This window comes from Vulpes vulpes, chromosome 9, assembly GCF_048418805.1.
Source record: "Vulpes vulpes isolate BD-2025 chromosome 9, VulVul3, whole genome shotgun sequence".
NCBI lineage: Eukaryota > Metazoa > Chordata > Mammalia > Carnivora > Canidae > Vulpes > Vulpes vulpes.
Window position 1 is genome coordinate 50,470,782 of NC_132788.1, and position 23,655 is coordinate 50,494,436.

The 23,655-nt window shown below is 38.4% G+C and overlaps 1 protein-coding gene across 1 annotated transcript in view; it reads left to right on the forward strand.

The window, feature by feature from the left end:
• Positions 1 to 23,655, forward strand: part of FREM2 (FRAS1 related extracellular matrix 2) — a 168,749-nt gene that overhangs the window by 129,327 nt on the left and 15,767 nt on the right. Inside the window, exons 9-16 of the mRNA XM_025996841.2 lie at positions 235 to 432; positions 1,223 to 1,387; positions 1,928 to 2,110; positions 5,517 to 5,647; positions 7,413 to 7,571; positions 9,355 to 9,658; positions 12,080 to 12,211; positions 13,808 to 14,139. Of these exons, the coding sequence (XP_025852626.1) occupies positions 235 to 432; positions 1,223 to 1,387; positions 1,928 to 2,110; positions 5,517 to 5,647; positions 7,413 to 7,571; positions 9,355 to 9,658; positions 12,080 to 12,211; positions 13,808 to 14,139 (1,604 nt within the window). The remainder of the gene's footprint in view (positions 1 to 234; positions 433 to 1,222; positions 1,388 to 1,927; positions 2,111 to 5,516; positions 5,648 to 7,412; positions 7,572 to 9,354; positions 9,659 to 12,079; positions 12,212 to 13,807; positions 14,140 to 23,655) is intronic.

A 23,655-nucleotide genomic window follows, 5' to 3' on the forward strand; every position in this document is an offset into this window, starting at 1 on the left:
ACTGCATCTGCCTACTCCATGAAATAGAGCAGAATTTCACAGATAAGAAAATCAAAACAATTTATTGAAGTGATTTCCTTAAGGCCAAAGTATTGTCAAGAGACTGGGTAGAAACTGGAATCCAGTGCTCACTTATGTTTCGTTATTCTTTCTGCTAAACCATGCTTTCTGAAAGCCATTTTCCTTAAGAAAATTTCTGTTCATCTTGATCCACACGTTCATTTGTTTTTGCAGTGCCTAAGATGCAGTTCAAAGAACGAGTATATACTGGCAATGAAAACGATGGGCAGATAGTTGCAATGATCCACAGGAGTGGAGACATTCACTATAGGTCTTCAGTGAGATGCTACACACGACAGGGGTCCGCACAGGTGATGACGGACTTTGAGGAACGTCCAAACATTGATAGCTCTGTCATCCTGTTCCTCCCTGGTAAGGTGGAGCTTGACATTTTTATTTGGAATTTGAGGAAGCCATGTTTTTGATTAGAAATATGTATCAGGAAAATGTATGTTCTTGACTTCAACATGCTTATGACATGGCTTTCTCTGTACTGTAAGATAATAAGGGGAAGTGGATTGTAACAGATTGAATCAGTGTCTTTTTGGTTTATCATTTTACAAATTAGTTTCCAGCAATGTGCTGTATTGTTTATTCAAAAGGTATTCGGTGGTACAGCAAATGTGTACATTTTGCAATGCTGGGAAATAGTGTTCAAATGAGAGAAATGAAAGGAAATAGGCATGCCAATTTTAATGTCAATTTAGAGCCTTAAAATGTTTGATCACTTTGATCCAGTAATTGTACTAGAAACTAATCCCTGTGTGAAATTAACTCTGATCATCCTGTACAAGGCTGCTAAGTTTTGGTCCCTGATCATAATGCTAGAAATTCATACATAAAATTGGTATTTAATCTTTATTACTTGTTTTCTAAGATGAGTGGCAAAGCTTAAAAACAGACATTAAAGAAATTTCCCATACAAATAGGGGCTCTCAATGCATATGTTCAAACGTTTAGCCATTATTCAGTAAATACTTATTGAAGCTTATTACTTGCCAGATACTATCTTTTGCCCTATCAGTAGAACAGGAAAAAAGGCAACATTCTTGTCCTTGTGGTGTTTATATTCTGGTAGCTCATATATCCTTCTGGGCCGGGGATGTGATTGGAATGTGATGGTGGGATGGATATAACAGACATGCTGTCATCATTGCTCCAGGTGAGACTGAAAAGCCTTGTGTCCTTGAGCTGATGGATGACAAACTCTATGAAGAGGTAGAAGAACTCCGCCTGGTTCTTGGAACCCCACGTAGCAACTCTCCCTTTGGGGCTGCAGTTGGGGAACAAAATGAAACTCTGATAAGGATCCAAGATGATGCTGATAGTAAGGAGTTATTTCTTGTCCTCACTTGTAAATTGGGAATTGAAATCCATCTATGTTAATGTTTTAAGTGGCTCAGAAAATAACTCTCTTTTTCAGACTAGGGTTTTCAAGCAATTGAGAAATAGGAAAAATAGACAAAGACCAACAGGAAACCAAATAAACGATTAAAATAGAAAGTTTATGTTGGAGAATATGCTTTATATCTACTGGTAAATCCCAAATGTTCATACCTTCTGTAGAGTAGAGGTAGCCCTGGGCCAGCAGTTTTTCCCTCCTCTCCCACTCCCAGGGGCCCGCTCCCATAAGACTCATGGCACATAGAGGCTGCCCAGAGTACATGCTCCCTGAGGCTGGTTAAATCCCAAGGAAGGAACACTTGGGTTTCTCCTAACCCACTCACCAATAATGATGAGTGAGGGGACAGAGAGAAGCCAGGAGTGTAATACTAATTAAGCTCTCTTCATATAGAACGAAACATTAGAAATGAAGAAAAAACATTTCCTTTACATTTTAATTTGTCCATATTTCCCACAATTTTAGAGACTGTTATTAAATTTGGAGAAACCAGATTTAGCGTGAGTGAACCCAAGGAACCAGGACAGTCAGTATTTGTGAAAATTCCAGTGATTCGCCAAGGAGATACTTCAAAGGTTTCAATTGTGAGAGTCCACACCAAGGATGGCTCAGCCACTTCTGGAGAAGACTATCACCCTGTGTCAGAAGGTATGAGGGTTCCCAGGGTCTGCTCCCAGGTGGGTGGTGCTCCCACTATGTATTGGCACTGGCAGCCTTGAGAAAAAGAAGGGAAATATCCAGTGAAATAAAAATAGTCATACTCCTTTACATTAATTTCAAGTTCCTTCAGAAAAACAAAGGCAATAGACTTTAGTTCCAGAATTTCCCTTTTTGATTTACAGGGCTTATGTGTGAGCACTTAGGAAAATTTTGAATAGACTAGATAACTTTATATTCTGAATGTATTCTTACTTTTAATAGGTTTTACCTTCATTATGGTAATTAAATACTAAAATCTATTCTAGAATATTCTGGTACACTGAAAATATTCAGGATAGCTGAGATATTTTTTCAGTTTATAGAACACCAATGATCTAAAACTTTAAGCTACAAAATTTTGTGTTAATGGAGGGCAATAAAAGGTTGGTGGAATGCCAACCAAAGAGATCATGAATTTTCCAGGCCTTAGGATTTCGTTTTGGGTGTTTTCATCTATCCTCCTCTTCTTTCAAAGTTTTGAACCATTTCAGTATTTATTTTTTATGAATAATAAATACAAATCAAAAAAAAAAAAACAAATCAGTTCTCTCTCTATGAATTATTTGTTGACAGAATAGATGTAAATTGATGTGCAAAATTAAGTTTATAAATTATGTAGAGTTCTACTTATCCACTTTGTTTCTAGTTTCCCACCTTTAACTACCTGTTGGTAGTTCTTGATCCTAGAACTTCAGGCATTCATCTTGATCTGCTAACTTGTGAAAAAAAAGTTTAGAAAGTGACGAATAGGTTTTACTAAGTCAGGAATAAAGTTGATGAGACAATAGAAAAAAAGAACATCTTCTACAAAGGAGCTTATTTTCTTTGCATATATGGTAACAGTTGGACAACAGTAGAGCTTCAGAGCTATCCTCAGATTATTCTCACTGCAGAGAAGGATAACATTCGAAATAAATCACCTACAACCTGAAAGGAGAGGGAAAAAAACCCGATTAGCCACTAAATTAGAAAAACCTAGTCTTCCTATAATGAGCAGGAACAGGTTTTACATTAAGGAAACATCTTCTAAAGATGGACAATATGACCTTTAACAGAAGATGTTTTTCTTAGAAACAAAATAATTCTTTTGCTGAAGCATAAATAAAAGTTATACTTCTGTAGCAAATTGTCCAATGATGTCAGAACAAGGTTAAATGACAGTAAATCAGCTTGTGTCTCTTAACCCATAAATGTAAGCATGCTGTTTATAGTGCTTATGATAAAAAAATTTAATCTCTTCTGACCCATATTCTAATTCCTCCCTTATGGTCAAAACAGGTCAGTTCCTTACAAATAAATAGAAATAATGAAGATAAAAAAGAAACTTGAAATATTTTTTGTGCTAAAAATATCTAAAATGACAAATAAAGGACTAAAGTAATTGAAGAAACTTAACTATCAACTAGCATGTGTACTGTAAGAAAGCAATAATTTAAACATATCAGGGGTTCCTGGGTGGCTCTGTCCATTGAGCATCAGACTCAATGAGTGAAATATGAGGGGGAACTGACATGATGGGAATATTACTGAATCAGAAAGCCCATTTCCTGCTGAGAAAAGCCTGTACTGTCATGACCAGCAGACTAGCCAGGCAGGAACGTGCAAAAGAACTTTAAAAAATCTGTATTTTCCTCTGAAACCCTCAGATATTTTTCATTTTAAAAATTAATCTTCTTTGTTTTTATTTGTTTTTAATTTTTTTTTAAGAGAGAGTGTGCTCAAATGGAAAGGAGACAGAGAGAGAGAGAGAGAGGCAGAGAGAGAATGTTAAGCAGACTCTATGCCCCGTGCAGAACACGGGGCTCGATCTCAAAACCCTGAGGTCATGACCTGAGCCAAAATCAAGAGTTGGATACTTCACTGATCAAGCCACCCAGGTGCCCCTAGAAACTAATTTTTTAATGAAATGTAATACAAGTCAGACTGAACACATTGGTGAGCCAGCAATAATCACTTATCTTCATCCTCTGACACAAGAACCCTAAATTCTTTCTCAGAGTATGAGAAATCTAAGACTAATACTAAGACTAAGACCAACAGCATGCTAAGGCTAATGTAGAAAATGGCTATATCTAGAAACAGAACTTACTTTAAAGAGGAATCTGGATGACTAACTCAAAAAAAAATCTTTTTCATAATTGACAATAAAAAAAATAGAGGTAGCAGAAGAAAAACACATTGAAGACACATTGTCTTCTGCCACATTTTAAAAAATTTATAATTTAGAATTATAATGATTGAACTTCAGTTGCATCAGAAACAGCATCTGCTATATTCTCTAATTGGAACAATTATGCATTATATTTTTTTATTTTTCTTCTGAGCCAGTTTCTCAAAAGGTATAGTAAAACCAACAAAATAGTTTATCCAAGTCTTATAGTATTGGGTAGCTGCTGACTCTTGAGTTCAATAAAATCATCAAATTTTTAATATTTTAAGACTTTTTAAATGAATAATTTATTTGATATTTTTTCAAAGATTTTATTTATTTATCCATGAGAGGCACAGAGAGAGAGGCAGAGACATAGGCAGAGGGAGAAGCAAGCTCCCTGCAGGGAGCCCGATGTGGGAATGTGGGACTCGATCCCAGGACCTGAGAATCACAGCCTGAGCTGAAGGCAGATGCTCAACCACTGAGCCACCTAGGTGTCCCTGAAATGAATCATTTTAAAAAAGGATTCTTATAATTGAGTTTAATTTTCATGACAATGTAGCAAATATTTTAGTGAGGAGGGACAGGATTAAGGGAAGCATACCTGTTGACATTTACCAAAAAAAGTTTCTGCATTTCCAAGATGAACATCAACAACAGAAAGTCTTTTGAAAACATAATTTGATCTAATATTAAAAAGCTCAGCAGTCTTATATCCACCTTCTATTATCCATATATACACTTGCATGTGCCATTCACATTCACACTTAATATCTGCCACTGTAGTCACTTGACTTGTGTCCTGTCATTTCAGAAATTCTGAAAACAAGAGGCCAGTTTATCTGGTTATGCCTCGTATTAGCATGATTAATCTTCTGTTCCACAACTCAGTGTTTTTTCAGGCTGTGAGTCAACAAATCAATTTAGTAGTTTCTGATTAGAATCTTCTTTGGATGAGATGCAATAGAATGGAAAATATTTGGGTGCAAAACATACAGCAGAAAAAAAGTGATATTTCTCAAACTCATGATTCCATTTTATTCACACACACACACACACACACACACACACACACGCATGCACAAATATACTGAGCCACAGCATACAATGTTTTCCTCATTGTGAGTCACTGTTAAGAAAACTTGAGACAAACTTCACATATTCACATGTAAAAGTCTCAAATCTGTGACTTTGCATTTGTAGAAATTGAATTTAAGGAGGGAGAAACCCAGCATATTGTTAACATTGAAGTAATCTTCGATGGGATCAGAGAGATGAGAGAGGCCTTCACTGTCCACCTAAAACCCGATGAGAACATGGTGGCAGAGACGCAGGTACGTAACAGAACATGGATATGAATTCAGAGCCAGCATTTTAATCGGGGAAAATGGGTCTGAGCATCACATCGTGTACAATAGACTAATGGGATTTTGTGCAAGCCTTTGATAAAGGAGATGTGCATAATCCCTTTATCACCTCATAAATAGTGTTCCTATTACTTTTTCTCTGAAAAATCACGTGTCTAGAAACTCAGAGACCAGAGCCAGTGAGCCCTACGTCAGCCCACTTGGCCTTCCCATTTCAGTCGGCAACTGCTGAGTATGAGACTCACTTCCAGAGAGAGCATCATCTCAGCACAAAGATGAGGCTGAATTCAGGCTTGCTGCTCATTAAAACATACATTTTCATCCACAACACAGTTTGCTAACCCTCACAATTCCCACTGCTAGTCCTAGTTTTATCAACTTGCTGCCCAGAGCCTCAGTGACCAGAATGTTATGATCCTAATACTGATGTTCTGTGCTTATTAAATTCATAGTTTCATCAACCAGATTTTCTTCAAGGTAAACATTTTTCCACAGAATTTTGAACTTTAAACCTCAAATAGTTCTTAAAACTAAATAATTGTAGACACAGACCGATGTTGATAAACCCATACTTAAACTTATTTCTTTTATTATTTGTTTTACTATTAATAGGAGATCAAATTGGGAAGATTGTTTCCTCCAAAGTATTTCTTATCATTTTGTAATTTTTACTACGTGATGGTATTTCTGCTACAGTACCTTACTTTTTTTTTAAGTCATATTTAAAAATGAAGAAGTATGGACAGAAAATTTTTTTCCACATATATTTTTTGTAAGTCTTGACCCCATTAAAAGTTATTCCACATATATTTTTTGTAAGTCTTGATCCCATTGAAAGTTATTCTTTTAGTGTTACTTTTATGGAGCACTCTATTAAGCTCTTTGGGATGCAAGGAACAGAGATTCATTCAAGTCTCTTCAGGTGATAGCTTCTTTTACAAATGCTGGTAGATAGAGATTTGCAACCTATGATATGTAAGATATTGGAAGGTTTTTCAGGAGCTAAGACAAATATATCAGCAAGGTGTCCTGGCAGCTTACCAGTACATGTTTCCAGATTCCTCTCTTGCCTGTGACTGTGTCTCACTCTGCCCGGATTTCAGGCTACACTTCTGGTCTCTGCTCATTTATTTTTAAAAATTTTTATCTAAATTCAGTGTAGTTAATATATAATGTATTGTTGATCTCAGGAATAGAAGCTAGTGATTCATCAGTTGCATATAACAGCCAGTGCTCTTCACATCCAGTGCCCTCCTTAATGGTCTTAGCTCATTTAAAGCCTCGATATTCGCCAGCATCCATGTCAGCATGACTATGTTATCACATGACCCCTAGGATCTGCTTTTCCTCAGCCTGCTTTTCAGCTTTCTTCCCCCTGCCAACTAACTGGTTTTTTCATGGATCTTTCATGTTATAACCCAAGATAGATTTAGCTACAATCATCCCAATTTGCAGAAAAAATTAGAACCCAAATACTTCATGGGCTACTGGTCAACCCAGGCTGCTCTGGGCTCATGTGCCTTCCCCCCAGTGCCATAAGACATGGCCAAAGTGTTAGGGTCACCTAGAACAAACCACAAAGGGCCTGTTACCCCGCTGGGGCTCTGCGAGTGATAGTTTTCATCATAATGAAGCCAGGGACTTGTCAAGCATCCTAGGTATCATACTGTACAAATGATACTCCTTGAGCCAAGTATTTTGATAATCACGCATAATTATCTTTTCCTTGTAGGTCACCAAAGCCATTGTGTATATAGAAGAAATGAACAGCATGGCAGAAGTCACTTTCCCATCTGTCCCTCAAATTGTGTCATTACTGATGTATGATGACACTTCCAGAGCTAAAGATAGTGCAGGACCTGTGTCTGGCTATCCTGTTATCTGTATTACAGTGAGTAGGAAATTGACAAATTTGAGAAAAATTGTTAAATAGCTATTTAAAATAATTATAGATGTTAACCAATATAGTATTGGCTTTGCCATGAAGAAAAAAAAAGTGGGACTACTTTGAGGTATAAGCTTTGAACGATAGGAAAATATAACATTAATCAAATAAAGCTCCCATTTTTCTTCCTTATCCAACAAACAAATAAACAAAGGTTTATTAACTGATGCATACACAGTGTGTTATCTTGTGTTATCTCAGGGTCTGCTATTGATAGAAAAATAAATAAGGGTTGAACTCTGTACTCAAGGAACTTTAAAACTAAGGAAGAGAAAAATATGCAGGAGTCAGTCACTCTACCAGAGGGCAAGAGTGATCATTACCATGAGAATGTCACAAACCAGCTAGAGCTGCAGCTCCACATGTGAGGAGAGGCTTGGGGTGTTTATGTGGTTTTAAAAGTTTATGATAAGAGACAAGCGGAGGCTGTTCCAGGAAGAAGGGATTACAACACAAACTACATCTAGAGGATTATCATTAAAAAATGGCATATTAGGGGCACCTGTATGGTTCAGTGGCTTGGCGCCTGCCTTTGGCCCAGGGTGTGATCCTGGGGTCCTGGGATTGAGTCCCGCATCAGGCTCCCTGCAGGGAGCCTGCTTCTCCCTCTGCCTGTGTCTCTGCCTCTTTCTCTGTGTGTCTCTCATGAATAAATGACACAGGCAGAGGGAGAAGCAGGTTCCCTGCAGGGAGCCTGATGCGGGACTCAATCCCAGGACCCCAGGATCACACCCTGGGCCAAAGGCAGGCGCCAAGCCACTGAACCATACAGGTGTCCCAATAAAATATTTTTTTAACAATCGTTAAAATGGCATATTATTATTACTTTTTTTTACTTGCCTTTTCCTGACTAAATTATAAGCTCCTTGTGAGCAAAACTGGGATGTATAACAACAGACCTGGTAAAATGACCCTACGTATAATAGTCACACAATAAATGTTTATTGAATTACCAAGGCACAAATAATGATTTGGTGCCAAGTTATAGAGGTCTTTAAATGTTATGTTAGGGGATCCCTGGGTGGCTCAGTGGTTTGGCGCCTGCCTTTGGCCCAGGGCGTGATCCTGGAGCCCCGGGATTGAGTCCTGCGTTGGACTCCCAGCATGGAGCCTGCTTCTTTCTCTACCTGTGTTTCTGCCTCTCTCTCTCTATCATGAATACATAAATAAATATTGAAAAAAATAAACAAATGTTGTGTTAAGGGCTGTGGATTTCATTGGTTGGTGGTGGGGGGATCTTGTACAGAAGAATGGCATGAGAAGAGGGTATTTTGGAGTGTCACCTTGCAACAGTGTGTCACTTGACTAGAAAGATCCTGAATTAGATAAGAAGTGGTGATGGGAATGGGAAGGAAGGCACCAATTTGAACATTGCAAAAGAAGAGTCAGCAAGGACACTGACCCACTGGAAGTGGGGGCCGGGGGGGATGGGGTGAGAGTGAGGAGGGAGGGAGGGAGAACAAGAATGATTTGGGACTTGGAGATTCATGAGATGATGCAGAGCATAACAAGTTTATGTGCATCAAGTTAGAGTGGAAATGTCCAGTACTCTGTTTGAAATCAGAGTCCATGAACACTGTTAGGGCTAGAATAGAAATGTGAAGGTTGCATGAATAACGTGTAGAGATGGAAAAAGGCATCAAGGAAAACACTAGGCTAGAGAGCTTGAGAAGTGCAACTTCCACATTGTTCTGTACTATGGCCCTAACAGGTTATTTGTTTCCCATAGGCTTGCAACCCTAAATACTCAGACTATGACAAAACAGGTTCTATTTGTGCAAGTGAAAATATCAATGACACCTTGACCCGGTACCGATGGCTAATTAGTGCACCCGCTGGGCCTGATGGTGTGACTAGCCCCATGAGAGAAGTGGACTTTGACACCTTTTTTACATCGTCCAAGATGATCACCTTAGATTCCATATACTTCCAGCCCGGCTCCAGAGTGCAGTGTGCGGCCCGTGCCGTGAATGCCAATGGCAATGAGGGCCTGGAGCTGATGAGCCCTATTGTAACCATCGGCAGAGAAGAAGGTAATGTGCTACCATTCTCATATTAAGACCACTGAAGTACCATGGAATATTATGAATATCTGATTTCTGGTGATTAGTTCTCCCAAATGCCTGCATGCATTCCTTAATATTTGCCATCAAGTACTTAAAAAATGATGTCCATGTTTACAGAAATACTCATTAGAAAATACATGTGTATTTATTCCACATTTTTTTGATCACCTGTTATATGCCAGACTTTATGCTTTCTGCTGGCAATAAGAAAAAGGAAGCAAGACTCTTGTTCTTGAGGAGAACAGGCGGAAGACACAGATAAACCTTATTAGTCCGGAAAAGGCACACAGTAGAAGTGACTAGTTCTACCCTGAGTGGGTCAGGAGACTGCAATTTTGAAAATAGCAGAGAGAAAAAAACATGAGCAATGACTCATAGAAGCAGGAAAGAACACCAGATATTCTGGAAACTACAAGCAGAGAAATGGGGGAGCATGTGAGAGGAAGCAGGATGGTATGCAAAGGTCAGATCTGGACAACGTGGCTCCGACATGATGAGCTGCTTATTGCACAAGTAGGAATTTGCTGGGGACAGGGACAGAGGAATGAATGACAGTGCTAGCAGAGATATGTACAGGTGCCGACACCTTGTGTGATTACAAGGGAGGTTGTGTCCGGGGCTGGAGCCCAGACACATCGGGGGTGAAGAATAGAATGTAGCTGAAGCAGCCGTGAAAAGACAAGAAATCCACTTTATGTATTAATCCTTCATTCTGCAGAAGAACTTTAAAGTTAGACTTTTAAAATAAGTCTGTTTATAAGATTCTATTTTTAAAACTTTATTTACACACACTGATTCATAAAGAACCATTGTTGCATAAAGAAAGGTTACACATCCCGCCTTTATATACTCAGGACGAATATTTATCGATAACATACATAGTAAACACATATATAGTAAACATGCTCTTTTGTTAGAATTAAAACACATGGTTGTTAAATATCTCTTAAAGCCAAACTATTGCGTTGGTACCAAAAGGAAAAACAAGCAATGCCTTAAAATGAATCCCTGTATTAATAAAACAGGCAGCTCAGGTTCTGGAGCCTGCCTCTGATTTTATTGCTATTCTAATAAATACTTGTCTATTTCCTTTGTTATGTATAAATTGAAAAGAGATTATATATTGTGTTCTTGATTATAATCCAGCATCTTGATCCCTTCCATAACATTAAAATGAAAACATCACAATTCTTTAGAAGGACACATTGGAGGAAGATTTTCGTGTCAAAAGAGACTCACTGAGAGATAGTTAGATGGTTAATAGAACATAATCTTACACTATCATGTGTTTCAGTATGTGCATGTGCATATCAGTATCAGTATGTTTTGTATCAATGTTTATATTATAAATTATAACTTCTAATTCACATGCCATAAGAAGTTATATAGAGGGAAAACTCTGCTGTATACATTTTGTTCTCTGATTCTAAGGAGACTTTAGTTTTTGCTTTAAAAATAAGTACACCTTTAGTTTATTTGATTATAAACAATGCTACTTTATGACTAGTCATAGGTATATTATTCTAGGGTAAACATCCAATTCACTCAATTAAACTATAGTTACTTTCTCCTGTTGGTTTTCTTTTTTTTTTAATAAATTTATTTTTTTATTGGTGTTCAATTTACCAACATACAGAATAACATCCAGTGCTCATCCCGTCAGGTTCCCCGCTCAGTGCCCGTCACCCATTCACCCCCACCCCCCGCCCTCCTCCCCTCCCACCACCCCTAGTTCGTTTCCCAGAGTTAGGAGTCTTTATGTTCTGTCTCCCTTTCTGATATTTCCCACACATTTCTTTTCCCTTCCCTTATATTCCCTTTCACTATTATCTATATTCCCCAAATGAATGAGAACATATAATGTTTGTCCTTCTCCGATTGACTTACTCCACTCAGCATAATACCCTCCAGTTCCATCCACATCGAAGCAAAGGGGTATCTGTCGTTTCTAATGGCTGAGGAATATTCCATTGTATACACAAACCACATCTTCTTTATCCATTCATCTTTCGATGGACACCGAGGCTCCTTCCACAGTTTTGGCTATTGTTCCTGTTGGTTTTCAATCCTTTTTTACTGTGTTCACATTTTATACTAAAATGATTTTGTAAATATAACCTAGAATGTCCAGTGTGTATTAAAGTACATTGGACAGTTACTATTTTTTCCTCAAACCTTATAAAATAAGAAGTAGCTACTAAACTGTCTGCTATACTTACTTCTCACACCAGGGCCTTTGACTTTTTTATAGCTGCTTTTAGCCATGCCTCAGTCCACAGGGAACTTTTAATTTTATTATTTAAAAAATTATCGTGTGTAGCTTAAAAATATTCTTTAGGTGTTGTCTATGACGTTCTTTTAGCATAAATATGTTCATTTTTCCCTGAGGTCTTTGTCAGCCTAGGGTGCCAGGGACAGTGGGAGCAGAGCCATTCTCAGCTAAGCTGCGCTACACAGGCCCCGAGGACCCAGAGTACACGAACTTTATCAAGCTCACCGTCACGATGCCACACATAGATGGTAGGTGGCTTGCGTAAGCACATCCATGGGAGTGGTTTGGGCTCCTCAGCACCTGGTTGATTCCACTGAATACTTGAAATCACCAAGCAGATGATAAATGTTCATTTTGCAATATGATCTTCAAGCTTTTCTGTTTCTTTCAAGTCACTCTACTTTCTTTCTATCTTGTTTTTTAAAAAGTCTGATGATTTAAGCATTCTGTATAATTAAATTTAATACGTTGTCCAAGCACGATGGAACAGACTTTGATCAATGAGCCAGGTGACCAGGGGACCCAGGTGTCCCCTTATAATGGTTCCTAATAGAAAGACTCGTCCCAGGGCACCTGGGTGGCTCAGTGGTTTAGCATCTGCCTCCGCCTCAGGGCATGACTGCATGACCGTGGGGTCCTGGGATCAAGTCCCGCATTGGGCTCCCTGCAGGGAGCCTGCTTCTCTCTCTACCTATGTCTCTGCCTCTCTCTCTGTGTCTCTCATGAATAAATAAATAAAATCTTAAAAAAAAAAAAAAAAAGACTGGTCCCTCATGCTACTCCTTTGCATTGTCTGATGTGGTCAATAACCACAGCTCTGCCAGAACATGATAGAAGCTGACCAGTTCTTTTGTTAGGCCAGAGTTCTGCTCTGAGAGCAAGAGATGGAAAGGTTTTCCTGGGAAAACACCTTTCTCATGGTTCTTTTTGCTGCATTGCTCATGCCAGGGCTCAAAAAACTATGGCCCCTGTGCCAAATCTGGCTTGCTGCCTGCTTTCATATGGTCTTGCAAACTAAAAAATGGATTTTTTACATTTTTAAATGTTTGGGGGAAAAAACAATATTTCATGGAACATGAAAATTATATGAAATTATAATTCATTGTCCATAACAAAGTCTTACTGTACAGTTATATTAATTCTTTTACAAATCATCTGTGGCAACTTTCGGCTGACCATGGCAACCTCGAGCAGTTGACACATAGACCTTATGGCCCACAAATCCTAAAATATTTTAGCTTATACTGTATAGTGATAGCTTTCAAACATTTTGGTCTCAGGACATCCTCAAAAATAGGATCTCAAAGGCCTATTGTTTTTATGAGTTATATCTATAAATATTGACTGGATTTAAAATGAAAACTAAGGAATCATTAAATACTTATTTTTTCGTTCATTTAAAAATAACAAATCCATTACATATTAATGTGAAAACCATGCTTTTCAGAAAAATAGCTATAACTTACGAATTAAAAAAATTGCTGTTTTTTTTTTTTACATTTTTGAAAATACCCTTAATGTCTGGCTTCATAAAACACAGCTGAATTATTTTATCTACCTCTGCATTCAATCTATGGCAATATATGAGGACTTGTAGCCTCTAAAAAACTCCACTGTGTGCTACTGAGGGAATAATGCTGGAAAAGTCAAATAATGTCTTTAGAATCATGAAAATAGCTTTAATGTTACAGATCTCCTGAAAAATGCCACGGGATCCCTGGGATACCATGTTGGTAGTAATTGCTATACAGTATTTTATAACACTTGTCTTCTCTAGGATAAAGAAATAAGTGTTCTAAGTCCTTTGCTGGTGACAATGGCAACATGGTTACTATTCCTTGCAGGTATGCTCCCTGTGATCTCCACTAAAGAGCTTTCCAACTTTGAGCTCACCCTCAGTCCTGATGGCTCAAGAGTTGGAAACCACCAGTGCTCCAATCTTCTAGATTACACTGAAGTGAAGACTCACCATGGCTTCTTAACTGATGCTACGAAAAATCCAGAAGTAATTGGAGAGACTCATCCTTACCAGTACAGCTCATCTATCAGAGGTTCCAGTACCTTACGCTTCTATCGAAACTTGAACCTGGAAGCCTGTTTATGGGAGTTTGTTAGCTACTATGACATGTCAGAACTTCTCACCAACTGTGGAGGAACCATCGGGACAGACGGACAGGTAGGAATTTTGAACATCTGAGCTTCGTCACTGGAAAAACCAGTTGGTTTTGTTCAGGTATACAGATGAGGACTAAATCCCAACTCCAGTCTTTCATCTTGGTGGTGTAGATCATTAAGTAGGAGCGGGAACTCGCATGGGTGGTGTGAAAATTCATGTCTATTTCTGAACCAAGCTGTCTAAATTTTTGACACATTTTTTTAACAAATGGGCTTATAACATTATCTTTGTATCAAAAGGTCACTGTATAACATAAACTCCAAGTCTACTCTGATATAAAAATCCAAATACTGATTTTGTTTCAAAGTATACATTATCATTTCATATATATATATATATATATATATATATGTATACACACACACACACACACACAGATGTCTATGATGTGTCCTAAACCATCTAAAGTGAGGATTTACAATCCTTAGGGCCAATCCAATTTTTCTCCCTCCTTTTCTTCTTCTTCTGCCATCTTTCTCTCCTTTTATCCTCTTCATTCTTCCCTAGTTTCCTTCCCTTTCCCTCCCAGTCTGCTTCATTTCTCCATCACTACCATAGTCAAAAGTATTTTTATTGAAAGCTAATTGTTATTTCTCCACTACAGTTACTGACTCCTCTTCATACTACACAAACATTTCCACATAACATACACAACACACACACACATGCACACACAATCCCCACCCCCATCATCATCAACAGAGTTGTCAACATGATAAGGAAGCAAGGTCTCCATTAGCAGTTATGATAGAGAATCTGAAATATGCTGGGTGTGGCTCAAAAGTATGATGAGTGTTCAAACCAAAAGCCATGACTCTGTCCTAAACATGACTCTGGACTAAACAAAAGAGCTTATGTGAGTCGACTTACACATTAAATTTTTGAATGGTACCCAGGATGTATTAAGTCTTTCTTTTTTAAAAAAAAAAGATTTTATTTATTTATTCATGAGAGACACAGCAAGAAAGAGAGAAAGGCAGAGACACAGGTGGAGGGAGAAGCAGGCTCCGTGCAGGGAGCCCAACGTGGGACTCGATCCTGGGTCTCCAGGATCACACCCTGGGCTGCAGGTGGTGCTAAACCGCTGCGCCACTGGAGCTGCCCTGTACTAAGTCTTTCAAGATTTAACCCCAGTGAGGCCAATTTTGTCCGTGCTATATCCTTGTGTTGTTAAAGCTTAAAACAAGTAGTAGTGTGAGAAATGGAGATAATAACGGAGTATCAGTTTAGCCCCATGGCAGAGCTATGAAACGTGACACGTTCAGCTAGTGTTGATTTGGAATGGGCAGCCAGTCATTATGTCTGGAGACTATTGGACTCCAAGACATTATCTCCATCTCCTCTGAAAGCAGTAAAATATTTAGAGATTTGCATGGATTAGTGAAAATCCCCAAACACCAATAGGAGCACAGGGTAGAATAGTGGAAAGGGTTTGGGTATTAGAACCCAGCAAATGCAGACCAAAATTTGGCTTTGCTCTGATGTTTTTTTTAGTTTTGCGTCCTCGGGCAAATTACATAAGCTCTTGTTTGTGTTACCTCTTCGGTCCCTCTTCCCCAGTGGATCTTTGCCACCAGAAAGACATGCAAAAAAAAGCCCTGCCCCCAGAATAAAAATAGACTCATAATAATGAATCTACCTCAGCCTTTTTCTTTGTAGGTCAAATATCTCTGATTCCTTTAACTTGAAACAAACAGAGCTTGTTTTCAATCCATTTGTATTTGTATTTTGTATTTTTTTTAGAGAAAGAGAAAGCGTGAGCAGTGGGAGCAGGGTGAGGTGGGGGGGCAGGAGGAGAGGGAGAGAGAGAATCTGAAGCAGACTCCATAGCCAGCACTGAGCAGACATGGGGCTCGATCTCATGACCCTGAGATCATGACCTGAGCCAAAATCACGAATTGAAACACTAACTGACTGAGCCACCCAGGTGCCCCTTCAATCCATTTTTAAATCATCCCTGTTTTCTTTCTGGTTGCTCTTCTCTCAGGATCTTGTGTAAGTCACAGGATCTACCACATAAACAAAATTGGATTTGGTGGTAGGATTACATTTTAGTTCTAGCTCGTTGTTAACAATCACTTTCTACCATGGGGCTCTTCTGTGGGTCTTATCTCCTCTATAGTCTGTTTTCACCCTCAAGAATGTTTTCCATCATCTCGCAAAATGCCAGCACATTTTGATTTTTCCTATCTGCAACCCAGATAGCCCTCTCTAATGAGAACCCTGCACTTGCCCGCTCAAGTCCTGTCCTGTTACATCTGCCAACATCCCCAGGATCTGAAGGGCATTTTGTTTTTTTTTTTTTTTGAAGGGCATTTTGAATACAAACCCATTCCCTCTGATGCGTTTATCTTTCTGACTAAATCTTACCATAAAATGCTCAGCTAAATGCTCAGCTCTGATGCGTTTATCTTTCTGACTAAATCTTACCATAAAATGCTCAGCTAAATGCTCAGCTCTGATGCGTTTATCTTTCTGACTAAATCTTACCATAAAATGCTCAGCTAAACTGACTGAACTTTGCCACTTGTGTATTTGCTAAATATTGTTCCTCTCTTTAATTGTTTAACTCGTATTTTTCCTTCCCATTACCACTGCCAGCTGGGAAAGTCTCTGCCCTGCTTCGATAGTTGAGCTGCCAGTGATTCTGCTCCATTAGGTGAAAACTAGCAACTGCAGGTTTTTCGGTTAAGTTTACCTACTTGAAAGGCTTGTGTTACCTAACACTAGGAATAGAAGAATTATCCCATCCACTTCTTAACTAGTTTGTGTTACCTTCTTAAGCTGGCCTGATGGTTACAGGAGTTTCTTCTGAAAGGATTTTTTTTTTTTGCTTTTGCATTGTTGAAAATAAATTTAATAGCATCACCATGATGATCAACATAAATAGATGACGAGGTTCAATGTAAATCATTGAAATTTCAGGATTGATTGATTGATTGATTGATTGATTCATGAGAGACAGAGAGAGAAAGGCAGAGACACAGACAGAGGGACAAGCTGCCTCCCCAAAGGGAGTCCGATGCGGGATTCAATCCAGGATCCCAGGATCATCTGAATCAAAGACAGACACTCAACCGTTGAGCCACCCAGGCATCCCAAAATTTCAGAATCTTGTTATAAAACGTTAAAAGCCTCAGTATAAACTAAACAATATAATCTAGTAAGACATGTTGCTCGCTCTAGAGTAGAGCTCAGAGATGGTCATCTCCTTTCCCCCCACTTTGTTCCTTGGGCTTAAACTTCTACTTCTCTCCTAGCTGTTGATATGCTCCTAAATCACCACCTCTCCCCAACACACACATTGCTTAAATATAGGTGAGGAGGAAGAAAATCATTAAAATTGGAAAAAATATAGTTCTTTCAGATATTTCCCTGATGTTCCCCATTAGTTTGGGGTTCTATAGGAGAAGAGAAAATACCTAATCATTGTACTAACAATAACAACAATGATTATAATAGTAATAGCTAACAGTCATTTAATGTGTACCATGTGCCCACATTCTTCTAAATACTTCGCATATTCCCACAAATTCTGTGCTCGCAACATTATGAAATAACTATGAATTTTCCCCCTTTTTAGAGATGAGGAGGCTGAAGCAAAGAGAATTCAAATAAAGTGCCCAAACTCAATTTGCTTGTAAGCCTGTGCTTTTAACCAAGTTACATCATGATTCTTGTCTGGACATTTAATTAAGTGAATTAAATGTCATTTTATTGGGTGTGTGTGAGGAATGGATGCGGTCACAGATACAATTGCAAGAAAGGCAAATGAACTTCTCTGTCTATCCTTGGGACCATAATGCTACCCTACAGGGGTCATGAAAACACATGCCAGATTACATCTACACCCTTGCTGATAAAATTATACAAGTCGGTGCCTTACCAACAGTGGTTTCCAGCATCACCTGAGTACCAGCAGATCAGATAGAAATGAAAACACATTTTATGAGGCTACATCTGAAGGAAAACAAACTAAACACTTGGTGAAAAGATTCTGCTTTAGGGTTTCATAAGAGTTTTGCAAACTTCTATGTTTCCAAATTTAGGATGGGAAAATGGGGGAAAAGTAAAGATAAACCATCAATATGAGCTAAATGTGCTTCATAGCAGCTTCATGGGTGTGTTGGTCACTCTGCTGGACAACAGATCCTGAAGGAAGCCAGTGCTGCCCCAGGTCTGTCTGTCCTCTGCCAAGTGCAGACAGCCCCAGCCAAGTATTTTAATAGATGTGGCTTTGTCTCTTCTAGCCCTTTTCTAGACTTAGCACCTTAGATCAACACAGTCACTATACAAACAAATTTTACTAACTGGCAATTGCTTCCCCCAGGAACAATATGACATCTGACTTTTTTTCTTTGTGCATTCTTAGTGGCTAAAGCTACCGCTACAAACACTGGCAAGCCCCTGCATTTCTTTTTGTGATTGAAAAGCGGTTTCTAACACTCTCTAAAAGATTCTCTACCTTCCCTAACCTCTCACATTCAGATTATTTAACTTCTAAGAAAGAATTGCCAAGCTGAAGGAATCTCTTGATATATCCAAGATCGTGACCTCTAAATAACAAATGAAGTTTTATTAAGTTTTATGCAGTTTGACTAGAGCTAGCTTTAGCTGATATTAAAACTGTTTCTGCTTTTCCCACCTTAATCATTATGCATTCATTCATTAAAGAAAAAGGAACTGAACACCTACTCTATGCCAGGGACCATACTACGTAGAATTTTAAGAGTCAAACCCCATTCTTATAAAAGTTAAGAATTTTACTTGCCAAGAAAAAGAAACGCAGACTTTTCTAATGATCTTCAATGCTAAAATCATTTTTAATGATTTTGCAGATAGCAAAAAAACTAGAGATAAATAAATAAATAAATAAATAGTACTGCTCCACTGTATGTTGTGTGTGACAAGACAGTGTTTTGTAAATAAAAACTTAAATTGTTTTGGTGTACAATAAAAAGCACTTGTGATGCAAAATAGTTATTAAAGTTAAACCAAGTTTTTAAAACCATTGGATATTTTTGGTGGTGATATTTCTCTTGAAAACAACTTCTTGGGCAGCCCCGGTGGCTCAGCGGTTTAGTGCCGCCTTCAGCCCAGGGCGTGATCCTGGAGACCCGGGATCGAGTCCCACGTCGGTCTCCCTGCATGGATCCTGCTTCTCCCTCTGCCTGTCTCTGTGTGTGTGTGTGTGTGTGTGTGTGTGTGTCTGTGTCTCATAAATAAAATCTTTAAAAAAAAAAAGAAAAGAGAACAACTTCTTTTACAAGTGAAAACCCTCAGTTCATTTCACTTTTCAGGATCCTGGCTATTGGTGTTGTGAGGTCAGAATCTTACATAAACACTGATAACATCATTCAAGGAACATTAATAAGCTACAGAAATGCAACCCCAAGGAAGTGCACTTGAAACATCAAATTGTAATTTACTTAGGAGAAGGAATAATTTTGGAAAAGTAAATGTGTTTTTTCCTAGTTATTTGGTTTGAGGAATCATTTTTCTTCCTTGTTACTGTGTGTTTGACTTAGAAACATGGTACTTTGGGGCAAGGATATGCTTTAGAAGTCATCTTTTTCCATCCCATTATTTTATGCTTAGTCCTTGAATTTAGTGTTTTTCACATGTACGTCACTCTAAATCACTTTACAAGAAATAGCAAGAAGAATCCAGAATGTGTGACTTTCCTAGAGCATGTTGCTTCTCAGTTTGTCAACTTTGTAAATTATTTTTTTAATAATGTAGTTTCTTTGTTTTTTAAGTGAGAGTAGTGACAGCATCACGGAAAGCTGGGGAACTAAAAACAAAAGTAAAAACAAACCTTATTATTCCATTATCACTGTGCACAGACAGATTTTCTAATGCTTTCCAACGTACATACACATTTTTAATAGCAGTGTAATGTTATTTGTACCATCTTGTATACTGCTTTTTAACTTAACATTGTGAGCATTTTCTTATGACAAGGAAAATTCTTTAGATACATGACTTTTGATGGCTACATAATATTTTACCTTGTGGGTCATTGTAACTTATTTAGCCATTCTTCTGTTGTTGGTCATTTAGATAATTTCTTTCTTCCAAGTGTTCCTTGATGTGTAGACTCCTAGTACTGCTAATCCCTTGGCTAAGGACATGCTTTACTGCAAGCTATTGAGATTTATGAGCATCTTTACACATTCACAAACACCACCATCTTGATGACACAGATACATTTCTGGAAACAGAAGGAACAACAGAAAGAAATTTCAACCAGTGGGAAATCCACACCACTGGTAGCCCTCAGATAATATTCTAACAGCTCTAGTTCAATTTGCAATCTTTGAAGTGAGCACAAACCACATATCCCACATAAAGGTGGGTAGATATTGGATTATAAAGTATTTTAAAATAATCATTGTTTTCAACCTGCATGGTTAGAAGACAAACCTTGGTTAGAAGGTTTGTCCTTGGTTAGAAATAATAAAAGATCTTGGTTAGAAGAGTCTAATCAGTGCTGCCCAATATGGTAATCACTAGCCATGTGTGGCTACAGAGCATTCAAAATTGAGCTGTGTTGTTCATGTAAAATACATACTGGATTTCAAAGAGTAGCAAAAAAAAATCTCAAAAATTATTTTATATTGATTGCATATTAAAATGTAATATGTTTAACATATTGGATTAAGTAAACTATTCTTAAAATCAGTTTTCACATGTTTCTCTTTACTTTTTGAAGTCTGGCTACCAGAAAATTTTAAATTACATGTGTGGTTCACATTGTATTTTTGTTGAGTAGTGCTGGTCTAGATAATTGGTGTTAACACTGATTGTACTGAATAATCTTGGGCAAGCCAATTGACTTCTTCACAGGCTGAAGTTCAACACATGTAGAATACAACCTTGCTCAAATGAAAGTTACAGAGAAGCAAAGTAAATATAGATAATTTTTACTAGTACATGTATATACTGCCAATTTCTGTAAGAAACTGTGTGTATATATACTGCCTACTTCAATAAAGCTGAAGTATGTAATTTGGGTAGCTTAAACTGGATGCCCGAATGAGTGAAGAATTCAATCTAGTGTGATTTAACTCAACACGAGTGCCCACCTTAGGTGACATTCTGTGTATAATTTCTAATTTAGCATATTTATTTTCCTTCCTTTCTTCTTATGTCCTCCCCACCTGACACAGCCCAGCAGAATTTCTTTGGTCTCTTCAGCTGGCAATACTCTCCAGATATATACTGGCTGCCCATTATTAGCCACTTAGTAGCAGCAGCTGCAGTACTAGAAATTTATATCAGTGACCTTTTCCAGAAAATTTGTATCTTATACTTTTCCTTTAATTATTTTTTTAAATATTTTATTTACTTATTCATGAGATATATGGAGAGAGAGGCAGAGACAGAGACAGAGGCAGAGGGTGAAGCAGGCTCCCTGCGTGAAGCGTGATATGAGACTCAATCCCCGGACCTGGGATCACACCCTGAGCTGAAAGCAAACACTCAACCGCTGAGCCAGCCAGGCATCACTACTTTTCCTTTAAATATGGAATTTTTTTTAAATTTTTTTTATTTATGATAGTCACACAGAGAGAGAGAGAGAGAGAGAGAGAGGCAGAGACATAGGCAGAGGGAGAAGCAGGCTCCATGCACCGGGAGCCTGACGTGGGACTCGATCCTGGGTCTCCAGGGTCGCGCCCTGGGCCAAAGGCAGGCGCCAAACCGCTGCGCCACCCAGGGATCCCCTAAATATGGAATTTGAAGTATCATTTGGTTTTGTTGAAGAAACTTCAAGCATCTGTAAGGACATGTAAACTCCTTTGTCATGTCACAGTTGCTTTGAGAGCAGTATACCAGATTTGACATCTATTTCTTTTAGTATAGACAAATACTTTAAAAATCCCTGTGATGCAGGCTGAAAGAAAATTAAGTCCTCATTAAGATGATGTCCAGAAGTTAGATTGACGGCATTGCGTTCTTCAATTTTACAAGAATGAACAGGTAGGGGATCTAGATAATTGACATTGTTCCATTGGCACCAATTACTCTAGACTGAAATTCCAAGCAGACAAAGAAGGCCTGGCCATGGTGAAGAAGAAAATGCAACAAGATGCTGATTCCATGTCCACATATGGTCAAACTCCAGGTTATCACAAGAATCAAATGAAAGAAAATAAAAATTGGTCAGGGAGCTTTGCGCCATGTAAATTATTCATAGGAAGTGAGTATTTATAGTTTTCTCCAAAAGAGCACACTCAGTAACATTTGATAAAGTATAATGTTGGCAAAAATTATACTAGAAAGTTTAATTGGAAACTCATTCCTAAAGCCCAATTTTTTAAAGACGATGGTTTATTAAAATCATAGGATGAAACATTAATTTCCAGTGGGATATACATTGACTTAATCACTCTTCTTTACACTGAGTGTTAAAATTGCACTACAAGATCAAGTTCTCACTGAATGCAGTAATATTGACTGTTAACTAATAAATATCTCAAAGTACTTTGGTTGCTAAGCCCCTCTTCTACTGGCTGGATTAGAGGATGATGGGGAGTGCTGGCTACTACACAGCTAAGAGTCAAATAATTCGCTTGGATGAAGGTTTTTCTCTTTTTTTCTCTCTTTTTTTTTTTTTTAAATTTTTATTTATTTATCATAGTCACACAGAGAGAGGGAGAGGCAGAGAGAGACACAGGCAGAGGGAGAAGCAGGCTCCATGCACCAGGAGCCCGACGTGGGATTCGATCCCAGATCTCCAGGATCGCGCCCTGGGCCAAAGGCAGGCGCTAAACCGCTGCGCCACCCAGGGATCCCTTTTTTCTCTCTTTTAAAAAGATTTTACTATTTATTCATGAGAGACACAGTGAGAGAGGCAGAGACACAGGCAGAGGGAGAAGCAGACGCTCAATCACTGAGCCACCCAGGTGTCCCAGATGATGTTTTCTTTCTATATATTTTTGTTGGCAATTCAGGTCATCATTTTTTTGTAATTTAACGAGTTTATTTTTTACTCTCTGACAAAGCGATAAATTGTTATCATGGTTTATATTATTCACTAACACATGTATGTGATCTCTTTCACCAGCTCAGTGTGGAAATAGAATTAGAATGGTATCAGAGGGGATCCCTGGGTGGCGCAGCGGTTTGGCGCCTGCCTTTGGCCCAGGGCGCGATCCTGGAGACCCGGGATCGAATCCCACGTCAGGCTCCTGGTGCATGGAGCCTGCTTCTCCCTCCTCTCTCTCTCTCTCTCTCTCTCTCTCTCTGTGACTATCATAAAAAAAAAAAAAAAGAATGGTATCAGAAAGCCCAGCTGGAACGTCTAAAGGGTATGATCTGACTGAGGTCCATCACCTCTTGTGTAGAAGATAGCTATATTTGCCCAGCTATTTTGAGAATTAAGTATGATAAGGTTGGTTAGGTGATCCTAGGACTGCCCTCAGCTTTGTTTGGAATGTGATGAGGTGTGACAGAATAGAAAAACACAAGCCAGAGGCTGGGTTCTAATACTGGCAGGGCCATTCAGGAGAC